General features: G+C 42.2%; 1 protein-coding gene across 5 annotated transcripts in view; it reads left to right on the top strand.

Annotated features, from left to right (window-relative positions):
* SGCD (sarcoglycan delta) overlaps positions 1-15,945 on the top strand; it is a 218,125-nt gene that overhangs the window by 69,686 nt on the left and 132,494 nt on the right. For 4 of the 5 annotated variants that reach the window (XM_071570080.1, XM_071570078.1, XM_071570076.1 and 1 more), the window contains exon 2: positions 4,192-4,377. In XM_071570080.1, coding sequence (XP_071426181.1) covers positions 4,192-4,377 — 186 coding nt within the window. The remainder of the gene's footprint in view (positions 1-4,191; positions 4,378-15,945) is intronic. The other variant, XM_071570079.1, reaches the window with a different exon arrangement.

The following is a 15,945-nucleotide window of genomic DNA, read 5'->3' as shown; positions in this document are numbered from 1 at the left end:
CCTTTTTAAGGAGATCTGGGCTGGGGTCTGACCCATGTGCGGGCCCATAAATCAATTTTGGGCCATGAAATGGTAGATTAACAGACCTGGGGGTGTCAAACTTGAAAAAATTTTATGGGGAGCAGAGATGTAAAATGTCTTGTTGATGGATGGCTCAAAACACTCTTCTACATGCCAAGTTTTATTCTCAGTCATGCTCCAGAAATGTCTGTTCTTTTGAACCTGGTGGATACTGTGCACTTAAAAGACAGAGAAATTAAAGAGGATGAATCTGCTGAGCATTTACAGCTAGTGAATACAAGTACATTGCCTTCCAGTGATATGGCAGAGTGCACCTCTGAGGGTTTTTAGGGTTTGTTTTTTTCTTTCCTTGTTTCAGCCCAAAAGAAAAGGTTTCTGTTCCAGAAAACAAAGAGAAGGAGAAGAGGATGTTCGTGATACGGACATAAAGAGAGGGCAAATGTGGGAGATGTAGGTCCAAGACCCAAGGGAATTTGAACCCCTCTCTCATCTCCAGAAACACGTACCCATCATGATATGCTTCAGGTTAGCCTGGGGTCAGATGCTCTTTGTTTTTCTGATGAAGCTGTTATGCCTTGGTTTTATGCAAGCAGGCAGGAGGGGAGATGCTGTGTCGGCTGTGCAAGGCTCAGGGGCATTCAGTCCCTGCTGCAGTGAGCTGTTTCCATGAGCTCTAGGTCATTTTCAGCAGCAAAATTTCAAGAGGATTCTTAAGACAGAAGCTGCCTTCTCAGATTGCATCCCCTTTCAGTTTAAAATTGTTCTGTTATTAAACATACATCATTTAAGTGCTGATCAAATAAATGCCCATGGCAGAGAAACCTTTTTGATTCCTTGTGTGGTATCTCACCCTGCTTATGGCCCTCACTAAGCCTACAAAGCCAGCATGGACAGGGAATGTTACAGCACCAGTGTTTGCATGGGAAAGGTGTTAATTCATCGCTGGGCATGTAAAACACTTTCCTGCCTGATGAATCATTAATGTGGGTTGCACACCCTGAGTGAGAAACTTTCTGCCAGGGCAGGAGGACATGGTGGAAGGACGGAGAGAGGGAAGGAATAAAGATTAGCCTTAACTGGTGAGGTCTGGCAGCGTTTTTGGAAGCTCAGTCCTGGTTCTGGTTTGCGGTGCCTTTCAGCTGAGCCTGAAGGAAAGTGCTGAAGCTTCTCTGCAGAAGTACTCGGTGAGCCGCCTGTGCAGATCAGCAGATGTTGTGACAGGGCACTTCCAGTGGTCTTAAAAAAGCAAATAAATCTCTCTTGTCATGGGCCATATCTCTAAGGCATGCTAAAGCAAAAGGATGAATAGCTTTTCTAAGTGGACTGAATTTTGTCTCCGACCTTGTTTGCTGTATTTATATATAAGGACTCAGTGTACAGCTCTTGTGCAAAAACTTACTCCTCCCTTTTTTTCTTTTCTTTTTTTTTTTGAGCAGCACAAAGAGTTTCTTGAAGAATTACCCAGGTTCCAGGCTACTTTTGTAGTCATGGTTGTGTTGTCTGTGGCAAAACTGCAAAGATTTGACATGCTGCATTTTTTGTGTTGTAGATGGGATTGTCCATGCACTAGTCCAATGCTGTGCCCTTATGTCTTTAAGCCTTCTCAGGTCAGGCTGACAGTTTTAGGTTTCTTTTGGAAGGTGTACTTCTCCCCTCCGATTTCTATATTTGTTTCAGTATTATATTTTCTCTGCTGTTATGAAATTAGGTCGTAGTTCCTAATATTTTCCTGAAGAAGAAAATCCTAGTAAGCAGCAGCAGCCTTTCCCCTTAGTTCAGTAATTGAAAGCAAGTGCAGCCACTGGATGTTCTTTCACAGCAATACTTTTTTCCTGGTGCCTTAATTCTTTTTAATGTTTGAGTCAGGAAGAATTGCCAAAATGTAAATTATGACTAGCATACTTCTCCCTCCCACACAGTACTGATTATTGATAGCGGATATAGCTGGTTCCACATGTAGTTGCCTTGCAGACCTTCTTATTCTGCTCATTTGTTTAACACACTTCAGCACTCTGGGTCCATAATTTTGTCTTGTCTTCCTGAAGAACTATAAACATGAGCATTTTTTGGGGGGAGGGGGGAGGGAAGTGGGGCAGCATTTACAATTCAGGGAGGAAACACTAGCTCGAAATTATATATTGTTTTAAATGTGGCTGTGTGAGAGTTTGTATAGAAAGAACATGCTATCTACAATTGCTGTGTTATTGTCTTATTATAACTTGATCCTGTATTACTAAGTCTTGCTCATCACCCATAGTACTTTAGTTGCTCTGTCTCTACTAGGGCAGCTGTGAGCTAAATATTTTATCAGAACTAGAGATACTCTCAAAACCAGGCTGCTGCATGGATGCAAGTTGGTCTTGGTGGTTGTGTTCTGTTGCTATAAATTCTTTTGATGTATTTAAAGTTTTGCCCCAACTGGATATATCTATTTTCTCCATCCTAGACATGGCAAGTAAAAAAAAGGAGCAAGAGCAGGAAAGAGATAAAGTGAATAAACAGGTTTTGCAATAAAGAGGTATTTTTAGCTGGGTATTTCATATTGTTTCTCCTTTGTCGAACTTCTTCCATGGTTTGAGAGTGTTAGCAACGCAATTTATTCATTTTCTCCAAGGGAGAGGCTGCATTTAGTATGTGCTCTCCAGGATACCCTGTTAAAATATTAGGCAATAAAATCCTTGACTGTACAGTAGTTGCAGTTATAATTTCCCCCAGGTAGTGGAAACTCTGTAATTTATTGTTGTGTAAGTTTTCCCTTTGTACAGATCACAGTGGTCGTAGCAGCGTATAAAGGTCTGTTTCTCTCTCAAGTCTGTGTGTTTGTTGGTGACCCAGCTCCTCTCCCTGATGAGCATCTCATTTCTACCATTGCCTCATTCTCACCTAGCAAATCACACTCCCATAGGGGAACTCACATTGCTCCCTCCTGTGATGTAATTTTTGTAATTCACTGCATACAAATGTCAGTGCCAGATACCGAGGAAGATGCTCATGCTGTGGAATTAGTAGTGCAAGAACACATTTGGTGGGTTCTTACCTTTCTAGAGTCTAAAATGCAAAAAACTCAGCCAACTGTGTGTGACTAGAGACAATATCCTTAGTCTGTGCATCAGAAAAAGTCTGAAATTACCCTGTGGAAGCCTGTGAAAGTGTCTTTCCAGAACCTGAATGTGAAGGATGAGAACATGAATACTTGTGTGGCACTTGTGTGCCACTTGGGTGGCACCAAATACCTCCACAAATCAAGTGCACACAGTTGTAGGGAGGTGGCTGTAATCCAGACCTCTGTCCCAGCTGGTTGTGATGCTCTTTAAAAGCATCCCTTTCTTGGTGGGGGCAGTTATATTTCAGACTGCCCTGAGCCAGACAGGTACCAGGGTACAGGAGGGGGTTGGTGTTCACCTTGAGTAGGTCTAAAGCAGTTCTTCCTGGGGATGCTGACACGCTGCTTTCCTCAGCACTAGCTTGCTTTCTTTCCCTCTTTTCATAGTTCTGGCCTCTGCTGTATAAGCAGGCTCACCCTCTCAGGATATCAGAGTTCTTGTTAAACCAGCATAGACACTTGAGAATAATTTGTTAGGGATGTGGCAACTTGAGAAACTCATGCTTCACAGTAACTTATTTAGGAAAGGCTGGGGTGTGTGAAGGGGAAAGGCAAACATTTCCCCTTTGCCTTTTTTCTTTGGCTGGAAGGAATGATTTTGCTTGAGATGATTTTTTTTTTTAAATTAAACCTCTGAGAAGTCATATTGCGTCTTCCAAACAAACTGCTGAACTCGACTGCTTTTACCAAATGCATGCAAAATTTTCCCCTCAGGATCCTTAGAGGCCCTGGAGTGCCTGCCTTGCAAAACCTGGGGCGGTGAACAGAGTCACTCCGGAGTGATTTCTGTAGGATACCTTTAGACAGCGTGCTTACGTGTATTTATACATATATATATACATATATATATATAAAAAAAACACGTAAAATTCTCTTTTGTTATGTTACCGCATACAGTGAGCAGAAGGAGAAATAGTGCAGAACTAAGGTATCCAAAGAGCTACTGCCCAGCTGGTAAACTCTGAAAAAGAAAAAAAACCTCTGAGAGACACAGACACAAAGAGTTTTTATCATCAGCTTTCTCTTGCCATTGAATACACGTGGTGATTTCTTTGTGGTCGTTTCAGATGCCTCAGGAACAGTACGCGCACCGGAGCACCATGCAGACCTCAGAAGGACCCCAGGTATACAAAGTGGGGATTTATGGCTGGAGGAAGAGATGCCTCTATTTCTTTGTGCTGCTCCTAATGATTTTAATCCTGGTGAACCTTGCTATGACCATCTGGATTCTGAAGGTTATGAACTTCACAATTGTAAGTAGGGGTTACCCTGAAAGGTCTGGGGATGATGAGGGAGGGTGGTGGTCTTTCCACTGAGCATGACTTCACACACAGCTTCAATAATGGGGTGTTTAGGAGCTATGGATAATCCTTATTACAGGGAGGAGCAAATTTATTCAATGATCTTCCCTTTTTGCTGGAGATGTCTGTAGTGTTGCCAAGCTGAGAAGTCAGCTCAGCATTGAAAATCACATTCTTTGTACCTGTTATATATGTACATATACATGTATATATATATAAACAATATACACAACTCTTCCCCAGTTTTCAATAATGAAATGTTTTAAAATTAATGAAATAGGTTATTTTGAACTGAGGTGTGGGAATGAGTGTACCAGCAAGGTGGGTTTCAGCCTTTCTATTAGACTTTTTCCGCTTTTCTCCACAACTGGGAAGGTGAGAAACTTGATTTGCTTTTTGAGGGGAAAATTCATGTTGTTCCATAATTATGTGGTTCTGGAAGCTTCATGAAGAGAAAATTCACAGGGTAGCTCCCTAGGTATGGTACTTAGGTGAAGCATGTCCTTATCCTTGTCACACTGTGCTTGGTCCACATCAGTCCTGCCTGGCCAGAGGTAGCCTTCCAGAAGTCACTAGAAAAATATCGGGCAGCAGCAGTAGGAGGTAGATTGCAGTGGGGCAGATGATGCCTTCTGGGCCCAGAGTACTCTGCATCACTTAAAGTCTGTTCAAACTCCTTTTGAGATCCTAAGAGGTGCCTTGACCTTGAATTGCCTTTTTACAGAGTGAGCTTCACCTCCTCTGCTCAAACACACTGAGTCAGGACATGATGAAGGGGTTTGCAAGCCTTTATAGATGACTTAGGTTTAGGTCTTAGTTTTTCAATAGATAATTTGGCCAAGCAGAGTGAAAATGAAATGGTTGGTCCCTTCTTCAAAGCAGTCTTTTCCACCTTGCTCAGATGGGGATATTTTAAAATCATCTGAGTCTTCAGGAAAAACTAAGTTTGTGGCTTTAATCCTGGATTTACTTCATGAGAGAGCTGTAAGGCTAAATTCCCCTACACAACTTTCAAGGACTTTCCCAGCCAGGCCCTGATATGAGCTGCATGTTTGAACTCTCATGGCATTTCTTTCTCTGCCTTGCTCTTGTGCAGTCCTGAACAGCTGTCTCCAGCATTATGTCATTAATGGGCCATGAGAATTTGAATAAACAATCTCTAGTTTACTGTATCCAGCAAATAAAATGCTGTGTCAGGGGAACGTGTAGTGTTCATTTGCTGTAACCAGGAGACTGTCAAGGTGTAGAGAAGGTTGCAATGCATGTGTGCTTAGGGAGCAAGCAATTATAAAGCAGTAATCCACAAAAAGCTCCTGTGAGTGGACAAAGAGTGACCAAACTGGAGCAATTAATGCTTAACCACACTAATATTTCATCTTGTGAAATTGATGCCATTTTGTTACCCATTTCATGCTGAACTATGGTCTTTAGATTAATTTTATTTGAAAAACAGATGTTTTTAAGGTTCTGAAAGAGTTGGTCATATGCTCATCATACAGGAATGGTGTGGGTACCAGCCCAGGAACATAATAGAATTTTGAAGTATCACTTTTCAGGAATACGACTTTATTTCTTTGTAATAACATAACTTCAACTACATCAGCCATGTGGTTTTTTGCCATTTTTTTGTGGTCAGTCAACTCTCTACATATTGCTTGAGGAGTCAGATAAACTTCTCTGCTCTTTCGTGATGCATTGCATTTTGCAGGCCATGTGTTGGAGTGCCTTCTCCTAGGGATATATACAGAAACCTCCCACTTCCAGCAGCTTTTCTCACTAGGAGATACACTGACTTTTGGGGGGATACATTGGTCTTCAGTTTCTTGTCTGATTCTGTTTCCTGACTTGCCCTCTGATTACTGGGGATTATTCCAGGGTAAAGTATATTTGTACAAGGTTTTAGTTAATTCATGTCTACTAATGCTGGTAGGTGATAGCATTTGGTGATAAAACACAGTCAGTTATGCTGAGTCCTGCAGTGGGAACAGCTTTATGGCTCTAGGCAAGGCCAAACTAAGTCAGAGTGCGTGTCTCTGACACAGCCAGTTGGAAATAAATATAAGAACTGGGCATGTAAAATGTGATCCTTGCCCCAGTATGCACCCATTCATCTCCTGATCTCCTGCTGCTTCTGCAGCCTCACCAGCTGCTTTGGATCCTGCTCTGCAATCCCTCCTGCACCATTCCCTGAGGCTGAGAAAACCACTTTGCTAAGTGAATTTTTAGAGGCAGACTTTTATCTCTAAATAACAAATATAGGAGAATTATCAAATGAGCAGATGCATATATGGAAAAATCTTTAATTTGTTCCTGTTCTGATAAGAGGACCTGAGAGCCCTTGTGGGACAGGGGAATGATCTGAGTAGTCAGTAAGCAATAGCTGCTGCTTAACAGGTCTGAGTTACCCCAATGCTTGCAGAGCAGAAAGAAGGGCCAAATTTGTGTTTCTGTTCTTCTGAAATATGTAGCATTTCCAGTATCTTCCCACTGCTGAGCTATCCTTCCAGAACCTGAGTCTGTTCAACTCCACAGCACTATCCTAGCACTTACCAGAATTTAATGATGCTCATTATAGCCAATAAGTGCTCACAGTATTTTAATGAGCACAGCAAACCTGCTCAAGAAAGCTTGGAGGTGTTTTAAATGCTGATAGTGGGGAGTGGAGAAAGGGGAGGAGATGAAGCAAGACAATCTCAGGTAAAAAAAAAACCTCTCATGCAGGTTGTAGCAATGTCCATCTATTCCACTTCCAGCCCTGACCTCTCTTTCTCTCTCCTTTACGTGCCCTGCTGGCTTGTGGTTCAGGGGACAACTCCTGTGAAATCAAGCCATAAGCTTCCAATCAGTGGCTTTTAACTAGCAAGGCATCACTAATTTATTCTAGGTTTTGCTTTTATCTGAACATTCAAGGCTTAAACACATTTATGTTTGGCTGTTGCCTTTTACACGGTGCTGTCAAAGCAGTGTCACGCTTGTGTGGGGACAGCTGGTCACTGTCTCCTCTGTCTTCTGGCACAATCATTCATTTCTTGTGTAGCATTTGATACTCAATTTGTTTTAAATGCCTTTGTCAGGCACAGGCTGTATGAAAAAGAGGCCTTGAGGGGACCTCAAATATCATCTGCCTGTCCCACAACTGGTTCCCATATCCAGGTCCATTTACCGTGTTCATTTACATCAGGACTGTGCTGCTCTGGGACTGCGGGAAGCTCCTGGAAGGTTGCTACCTCTAAACCTCGCTTGGATTTTTAAGCCAAACCATGGAATGAATCTGGATTGAAGCCACCAATTTGGGTTGAAACCCAAATCTACCCTGAAGATGGCCTAACCTAACTGAGGTAGAAACCACCATCAGCTTAATTTCCTGATGAAATACTGGTACAGGGAACTCTATTCAGGTCTTGGATAAGCCTGATAGTACTGTGTGGTTTGCATATACTGGGTTTGGGGAGAAGATGTTAATGCTTGTGGGCTGTGTGTGTGACTCAGCCACTCAATCTGCAGGCTGTGGATGCGTCCTGCTGCCTCTCCGGTGTGTTGGAGGACTCAGCCTCCAGCTGTGTTGCGCTCACCCTCAAGCTGCACAGAGCTTGGCTGAGGTGGGCACAGCCCCTTCAAGGGTTCTTATGTGTCAATATAATTATAAGGCTGGAACCAGGGCTCTTAAACCTTTCCTCTTTATGATGATGGGGCTCTTTAGCAGCAGGATTGCCCATGGCTGGGCATATTAGCACGTGCATATTTTATGCTGTCCAACAACAATGTGCTGGGGATCTCTATTTCAGCTATTACTAGTGAGCTTAAAACTTTTTTTAAAAGCTTCGTCTTGTATTAGTTTCTGAATATTACAAGAAAAGACATGCTTATATAAACATGGCAAACCAATATCCTTATTTTAAGCAAGAGAAGGCTAGAAAGCTCATGTAATGGGCAATGACACTGCATTGACCTCGTTCCACCAGGGTAGCACACAATGCCTGGTATTTTAAATTGTGTTAGGAGTTTGAAGCACTACTCATTAGTACCCCTTAGGCAGCAGGCAGAGCTCTAAACAGGAGAGATGAGAACTGTGTCCTGTTGTGGATGTATTTAAATGTCAAACACTCATCTATTTGTCAGCCCATCAAACCAATTTGGACCCTTTGCTTTCCCTTTGCCCTTCCCTGGTATTTCTATCCGTTACTTCTGTTACATGTTTTGGATTGTATTGCTTTGGGACAGAAGTTGTTTGCATACAGCTTTCTGTAGTCCTAGTTAGTGGCAGGTTCTACTAGACTGTAAACTGTAATAGATGGAAAAATAGAATTTTCCCCCTAATCAGCCTACAAGGCTTGAAATTCCTGGAGAACTATTTTCTAAGAATCATATAAAGTGAAGGCTTCTGATTAGTTTTTGTATGGAAAATATTCTGCATCTTGGTATTCAGGAGTGCCTTTGTGAGCGAAACTCAACATATTCCTCCAAACTGGGAGAGCACCATCCATGGGAGTATTTAAAAGATGTGTAGTTGTGGTGCTTAGGGACAGGGTTTAGAGTGGACTTGGCAGTGCTGGGGTAACAGCTGGACTCAATGATCTCAGAGGTCTTTTCTGATCAAAATAATTCCATAATTCTATGTGCTGCTTTCAGGTCTGTACAAGTCTGTGCCAACTTGTGCCACCTGTGTGTGTGTCTTCAAGGAAATGCAGTGTGGAAATGGGCAGGCAGTGACCTCACTCATTCCACCTTCCTTAGGGTGCAGAGAGGGGGATTTTCCCCTCCTGGCCCATCAGGCTGAGGCTGGAGAGCCCCAAACCACACCACGTGCCAGCTCTGTGTTCTCCTTCCATAACCACATGACATTTTTGGAAGGTTTACTGTTGGAAACTGCCTTTGGCTCACCAGCCTTAAAACTTGCATGTTCTCCATGAGGTTCAGCCATATTTTATTATTTTAATTGACCAGGAACAAATGACTGCAATTGTTCAGATTTTCCTTTTTTTGCCTCAGGCTGTGTTCATAGCTGAAGGGTTCTGTTTTAGCATCATTGAATGAAATGTTGGCAATTTAGAGAGACGAAATGCTGCTGTAAGTGGCACAAATGCCATAAATATCATTATTATCTTGCATTCTTTATTAAAAGTTGATAAGAAAAATGAGCTTTTAAAATTTGATTATGAACAGTTATTTCCAATACAATTACTCCCTCTTGTGTGTAAACTACCTGCCACATTTCAATTACAGGAAAACAGTGGGGTAATAACACAGCAGTAAAGATGGATTAGAGTTAGGAAAGCTCATTGGCCCAACAGGCAGGATTTTTCTATTAATGATTTAAAGGAATAGATTTTCTTCCAAGTTGTTTTGGTTTTGGTTGTTTTGTTGTTTTTTGTTTTTTTTTTTAAATTAGAGATTACCTCAGAAGAAAATGACTGTACTGTTTATATTCCCTTTACATGATTTCTCCGGGGTCTCTTTAGGTGCAATGGTAAGGCTAAAATGGTAAAGAAATTGGATTGGTTTTTCAGGTTCTGCTTTGCAGTGCAACTGTATTCAGTCAGATGAAATCCATTGGAGTTAGAATTAATATTACTACATCCTTAGGAGTGAAGTTCTTTTTCTCTCTCTCACTCTTCCCCTTGCACACTCACACACATGAAATTGTGCACTCTCCCACCCTAATTCATGTTGCTTTTTCTATGAAACAAGTAATTGTTCTGAGACTGCCTGCATGACCCAAGAGCTTTTTGTATTTCCCTTCTTTCCTCACTCACATGGACTACATCTTCTGATATAAAGATGTTAATCTTGTAGTTGTTTGACAACACCAGCAATACTGTGAGTGATTGTACTATTAAGTGAGGAAGTTTCTCTGGATGAAATCCTTACTGACTGGAATTTAGCTGGAATCTTGGCACTGACATCAGTGAATCAAGCTCTTCACTGTAATGCTTTTTATTTGCAGGGTTTTTTACAGAAATTTCTAATTTATTTCCTCTAGAATGACAAAACTTTTCTTTTGCTCTTTTTTAGAAATCTGAATTTCATTCCTGGAGTGTTTGTGTTTCTTTGTGTAAAGCAACTGGGATTGTTTATTTTTTTAAAGATACATATAGTACTTTTTTTGCCTTTACTTATTTGGAGTTTAGAATAATATATTCAGTTTTAATTGGTTATTATGTGAAACTCCTGGAAGTTTGACCCCTGCATTGTTGCATCCTCCAAAGTGTCAAGCATTTGGTAGTGGTGACTTGCTGAATTATAGTGCATCAGTTTCTTCTAGTGCTACACCTTTGAAACGCCAATCTCTGATAATATTTCATTTTTATTATCCTAATAACCACATTTTCTCAGCCAGCACAAGCATATAAACTTTCTTCTTCCTTGTTACTGAAAGCTCCCCATATTTTTACCTCACTGTGTCTATCCTCTGCTGAACCATTGAGTTTTTCAGAGGCCTGCCATGGCATTGGATATGCTGATAGATTATGCCATGGAAGCAAAAGAAATAGTGAAATACTAAGTCTTCTACTAGTACCACTAAACCAAGCTGCAAATGCTGCACTGCAATCACTTAGGTAATTCTTTATCTTTGACAATGGCACAAGGCAGTCTGGGGTGTACAGTGCTATGATGGCAGATGGCCCTTTTCTTTCAAATGTTTTGGGTTGGGCTTCGTTTAGAATTGAGGCTTATGTGATTGTGCTTTCATATCAATGCTCAGGCACCCAGCTCTCAGTTCTCAGATGTTTCTGAGCCACTGTTCATACTCAAGCCATCCAAGCAGAAGTATGCATCCAGGAGAAAGGCATGTCTCAAGCATATTTAGTTTCTGCATTTTTCAGAGGCAAAACAAAATGGTCTTTTTTATTAGCATCTCTATTGTGAAAGAAACTGCTGCATAAGCTCTGTACTTACTACTCACTGCAAGTGAGAGGTACTGTAAATGTCCCCATACCACAGAAAAGTTTTGTTGGACACCAGAGAATTCAGTTGTGGCATCCAGATACCTCAGGACCCAGGATCTCTTGGTTTTTACTGCTGATTTGAAAGAAGCTGTTGAAAACTCAGGAAATACTCATCTCCTCATACTTGCAGTTCGTTGCAGGCAAACCATCATCTGGCATATGCTGTATGGGCCAGGCTGTTGAGCCTCAATAACTGGTCTTGTGTTTATCCACAGCAGGAAAATACCTCATTGCATCGAGAATATGTGTTGGCTTTGTTTGGTCCTTCCAAGAACAGAGGGATACAAATAGATGGAGAAGGGGGAGAGTGGTAGGGATTTGGGTGGTTTGCAATGTGAGGTTGATCATTGGTCTCTGGAATAACATTTCGTTTCCAGGCATTTCTGCCTGTGAGCAGAGAGGGAACTGTCTGCTGTTGCCCCACGACCCCACTGTGATGTGGGGAGCACAATGAGAAGTGTTAACAGCCTGGGAGGAGCTGCTCACTGTGATATAGGGAACAGCAGTGAGGGCATGGGTGGGCTGTGCAAGGGGTGAGTCATAAACTCTTGATCCCAGATCCTGCCTCCTGCCACCTTCCTCCAGAAGGGATTGTTCTCAGCTTCTCTTTCATCTGAAGAAATAAGATATTTCATATTAACATTCATCTCAGTGCCAACAAAAGATCTTCAGACTAGCAGTTCTGAAGCAGAGAGAGATTTGTCTCTTAGAGAACATGTAAAAGGTATTATTATAAATGTGCAGAAGAACAAAAACAAGCTTGCTGCTAAAATGTCGATAATCAGTGATTCCTCTGAATAGCTTACAATCTGATCCCTCCCCATATTCTCACAGTACAGTAGGAGAAATGATTTAATTTAGGAATCCACACACAATTGACAGGCCATGCTGAGCTGTAGAGTAAGTTTTCCACTGCTGCTTCTCATGTTCCTTGGGTTCTTTTTTTCCTTCTAAGCTTCCCAACATCCCTCCTGAACTCTGCACAGCAGAGAGCAATGACCTTGTGGGCTTTCAAAACCCAGCAGCTACTGCTGTAACAAAAATACAATTCTTCTGAAGCACCTCTTCTGCATGGTTGCCTTTAGGCTGAGGTGCTGTTTGGAGTAGCCTCCATGCCTCCTTCCACTTGTCCTGGAACTGCAAAGCCATCAGCTTTTCCAGAAAATGTTTCATGGCGTTTGATCTCAAACTCCTGCTATTTGCACCCTGCATTGGAGCACAATCCATGGAAAGGGAAGGGAGGACTGTGAATGACTGAGGAAAGCATGAAGTGCTGAGCAGCAAAAGCCTTCTGCTCTGGGTGAAGCCCCACTGCTGTCTGTTTGCTGGCACAAGCTCATCTTTGGCTACACAGAAAGAGTAAGAGAGGAGTGTCCTATTCTGCCCATACTTGTGCATTTACTCGGTTTACCTTCTGAAACTGTCAGAGCCTGCTGTGACGACTGATAGTTTTGAGGACAGAACTACAGCCCTGTGGTTGTGCAGAGTCTCTTTCCCCTCCTGCAGATGCTGTATTATCCCTTCTCCATTCACCCACTCCCATGCCTGATTTGATAGATGTATTTAAAATAAGTGCTGCTATTTCCTGTGCCTGTTCTTCCAGAGCTCTGCAATTGAGATGAGCTTGAATATATCATTTGCATTCATCATAGCTTGAGGTTTAGTTCTGGTCATTTCCACTTGAGTTGCACCTTCCCCATTAACCATCCTGCCTCCGCTGCTGTGGTCAACAGCAAGATGGACTGAGGTAATTATTTGTATTGAGGCCTGAGTTTCTATGGAATTACACTCCAGTGGACTTGCATGAAGGACAACCTGTTAACACTGAAATGATGTGGTTGCAAACAGACTTAGAGAAGAGGAATAGATTTGTGCAGGTAATTCAGCCTTGACCTCTCGAATTCTCATTACTTCGCATTCGCCCAGCACTACTGCCCACCTCTTCCCTTTTTAAATGAGATCCAGTAGCTAACAGAGAAATTATGGCAATCCACTATATGAAATTTGTGATTATTTGCATTTAATTAAAGGCTTCTTTTGGGAAAATGAAGGGCAGCTTAACCTCAGAGAAGCCTCTACATCTCCAGTAATTGCTTCTAATTGAAGTCTTTAGAGTTTCTACCCCACCACAGGAAAAGGAAAAAAACCAAAACAACCCAAACCTGAAAAGTTTACTCCCGCACACAGGGTCGCTGAAAATTATTTTATCCTTATGCAATTAAGGTGACTGAGGGTTCTCACAAATGATTCTTCAATGTGGGTTAATCAGGTAAAATTAAAGTTAAATTACTGCAAAGTCCGCTTTGTGGTGGGTTTATGAGAAGTCCAAGGGCACAGCCTATGCTCCTGAGCTGCTGTGCTGTGTGACAGTGTTGCTCACAGAGGGATGCAGGGGTGCAGGTGCCTAAGTCCTCCTGATGGTTTAGTTTCCATCACAGGTTTCTGGTTCTGTACAGTTCTTGTTGACCTCCAATGGTACTTTGCTTATTATTGGCTAAACCTTTTGGCTTGGTGTGTTCTGTGAAACTCAGAGAAGGGACTTTGCCAGCTGGAGCTGTTTGGGGCTGAGCAGCAGTGCCGCCTCTGGGGCTGGGAACATCTCAGACATCTTCCTGCACAAGTGTTTGGAACCAGCCCTGCTCCTCTGACCGAGGGGCTGCAGTGCTGGGCTGATGCAGAGGTGGGTGGTGCTGGAGGGGTCTGGAGTGCCACACCTGGGGAGGAGCGTGGCCCCTCATGATAAAGCCACCACCTCCAGCTCAAGCATACGGCACTTCAGTTACCCATTTTGCCTAATTACAACTATCAGCATTTTGTGCAGGTTCTGGCAGTGATGTCTCTCTGCTTGCACCCTTCAGCTCTTTTATAATCCCCTCCTTGTATTACGGATCTGAGAACAAGCGTGACAAAAAAAAGTGTGTATGTTGTAGCAGCAGACATGGCCATTTTCTACTGTTCACTCTTCCCACTGAAGATACCAATGTTGAAAAACAGGAGAGGGTTCTGCTTTCTTGCATTCCCATCCTGTTTGTTACCACTTTGTATCCCATAAGTCAGTGGGAATGTGCGTCTGATTTCTGCTATTTATTATCCTGAAGGTTCTCTTTAATGCACACTGAAACACATAAAATGTGTAGATGGACTGAAATATTTCAGAGTGACCTCCAAAAGGGCAATGAGTAAATTGTCAGAAATGGAAACATCATTGTTTGTCAGCAGTAGATTTGTCATATTTTTTTGAAGTTGCAGCTACAGGTGAACACATGACAACTTTTGTGACCTGCCTCTGTTAATTCTTCACAAAAACAGTCTTGGAAAAGCACACCTCTTCATTTTAGGGGGAAAAAAATTGCTTTAGTTCTTTATGCGGAGTCCTGAAGTACTTGTACTTCGTGTAGGTGCAAGTCATATAGACGTGTGTAGGTGCTGATTTTGATTCAGGTTATTTAGTAGGGTGGCATTGTTTCTGACAACAAATATTCCATCTTTCAAAACAGGACATTAAGGAATTTTTTTAATGGGAAACTGGAGATGAAATGCCTTTTGTAGTCTGTATTTTCTCTGTATACTGGAAGGGGAATTCCTGCTAATTACGTATTTGTACACACACAGCATTTCTGAAGCAGGCACTTATTTACGGGGAGATATCATCAACAGAGATTGATGGAAGTGTTGCAGCAAAGCCTTGAGCTTTGTGAAGGGGAGGAACTTCAGCCTGAGGAGCTGATGGCTGGGTTATGGGAAGAGAGATCCCAGCAGTTCTGCTGTGGTTTTACAGAAAACTGCTTTGTCTAGAAGGGAGAACCATTCAGTTCACCAGCAAGTAGAGATTAAAAGACAAAATTCATCTTTATTTGAAGTTGCATTTCAAGACCTATTGACCAAAGATATTTGTTAGTATCAGGATTCAGTATTGTTTGTGGCCCAAGAGGAACACTGTATGTTTGAAGGCTGATGTAATTCCTTTCTTCCCAGTGGAGCTGTATTTACTGCCATTACACCTTTTGTCTATTAGGAAGCTTTTCTGCAGAACAGTTTGCCTTGTCAGCTGTTTTATATGGAGTTGAGAATGAGGAGTTTTTAAATATTCAGGGCTAAAATAACAATTTCCTGGGTAAGGAGGCTAAGGCCAGTAGAGACCCTGTTGTTCTTGTGATGTCAGAAGCCCTGCAGGGCAACAAGAGCTGGGGCATCCTCTGCTACCTTCTCACAGGAGGTCATTTCCCATCCTCCCAGCTGCCATCCAGAGCAGTTCACTGTAACTCATAAAGAATTTGGACTCACCAAAATGGCATTACGAGATTTCCTTACAGGAGCAGTCTGCATAAGGGAATGGCTTCCCACTTGAGGGCAGAAATCTGTGCTGCAGGTGGGGTCAGAGCCTGAGGCTGGGAAGGTACTTAATTTCTACTTTTGCCTGTAGAGTATGTTGAATAAACATGGAGTAGCCAGTCATTAGAAGCATGGCTCAGTTCTCTTACAGAGATGTCAAGACGTGGCATCTCTTTGGGATTACACAGGTATAAAGGAGAAAAGAGCAGATTGGCAGCATACAGCTCCAGAAGAAAGGCTG

The sequence above is a fragment of the Pithys albifrons genome, chromosome 15, assembly GCF_047495875.1.
Source record: "Pithys albifrons albifrons isolate INPA30051 chromosome 15, PitAlb_v1, whole genome shotgun sequence".
Taxonomy (NCBI): Eukaryota; Metazoa; Chordata; class Aves; order Passeriformes; family Thamnophilidae; genus Pithys; species Pithys albifrons.
The sequence above is the reverse complement of the archived record's forward strand: the minus strand, read 5'-3'. Positions and strand labels throughout refer to the sequence as shown.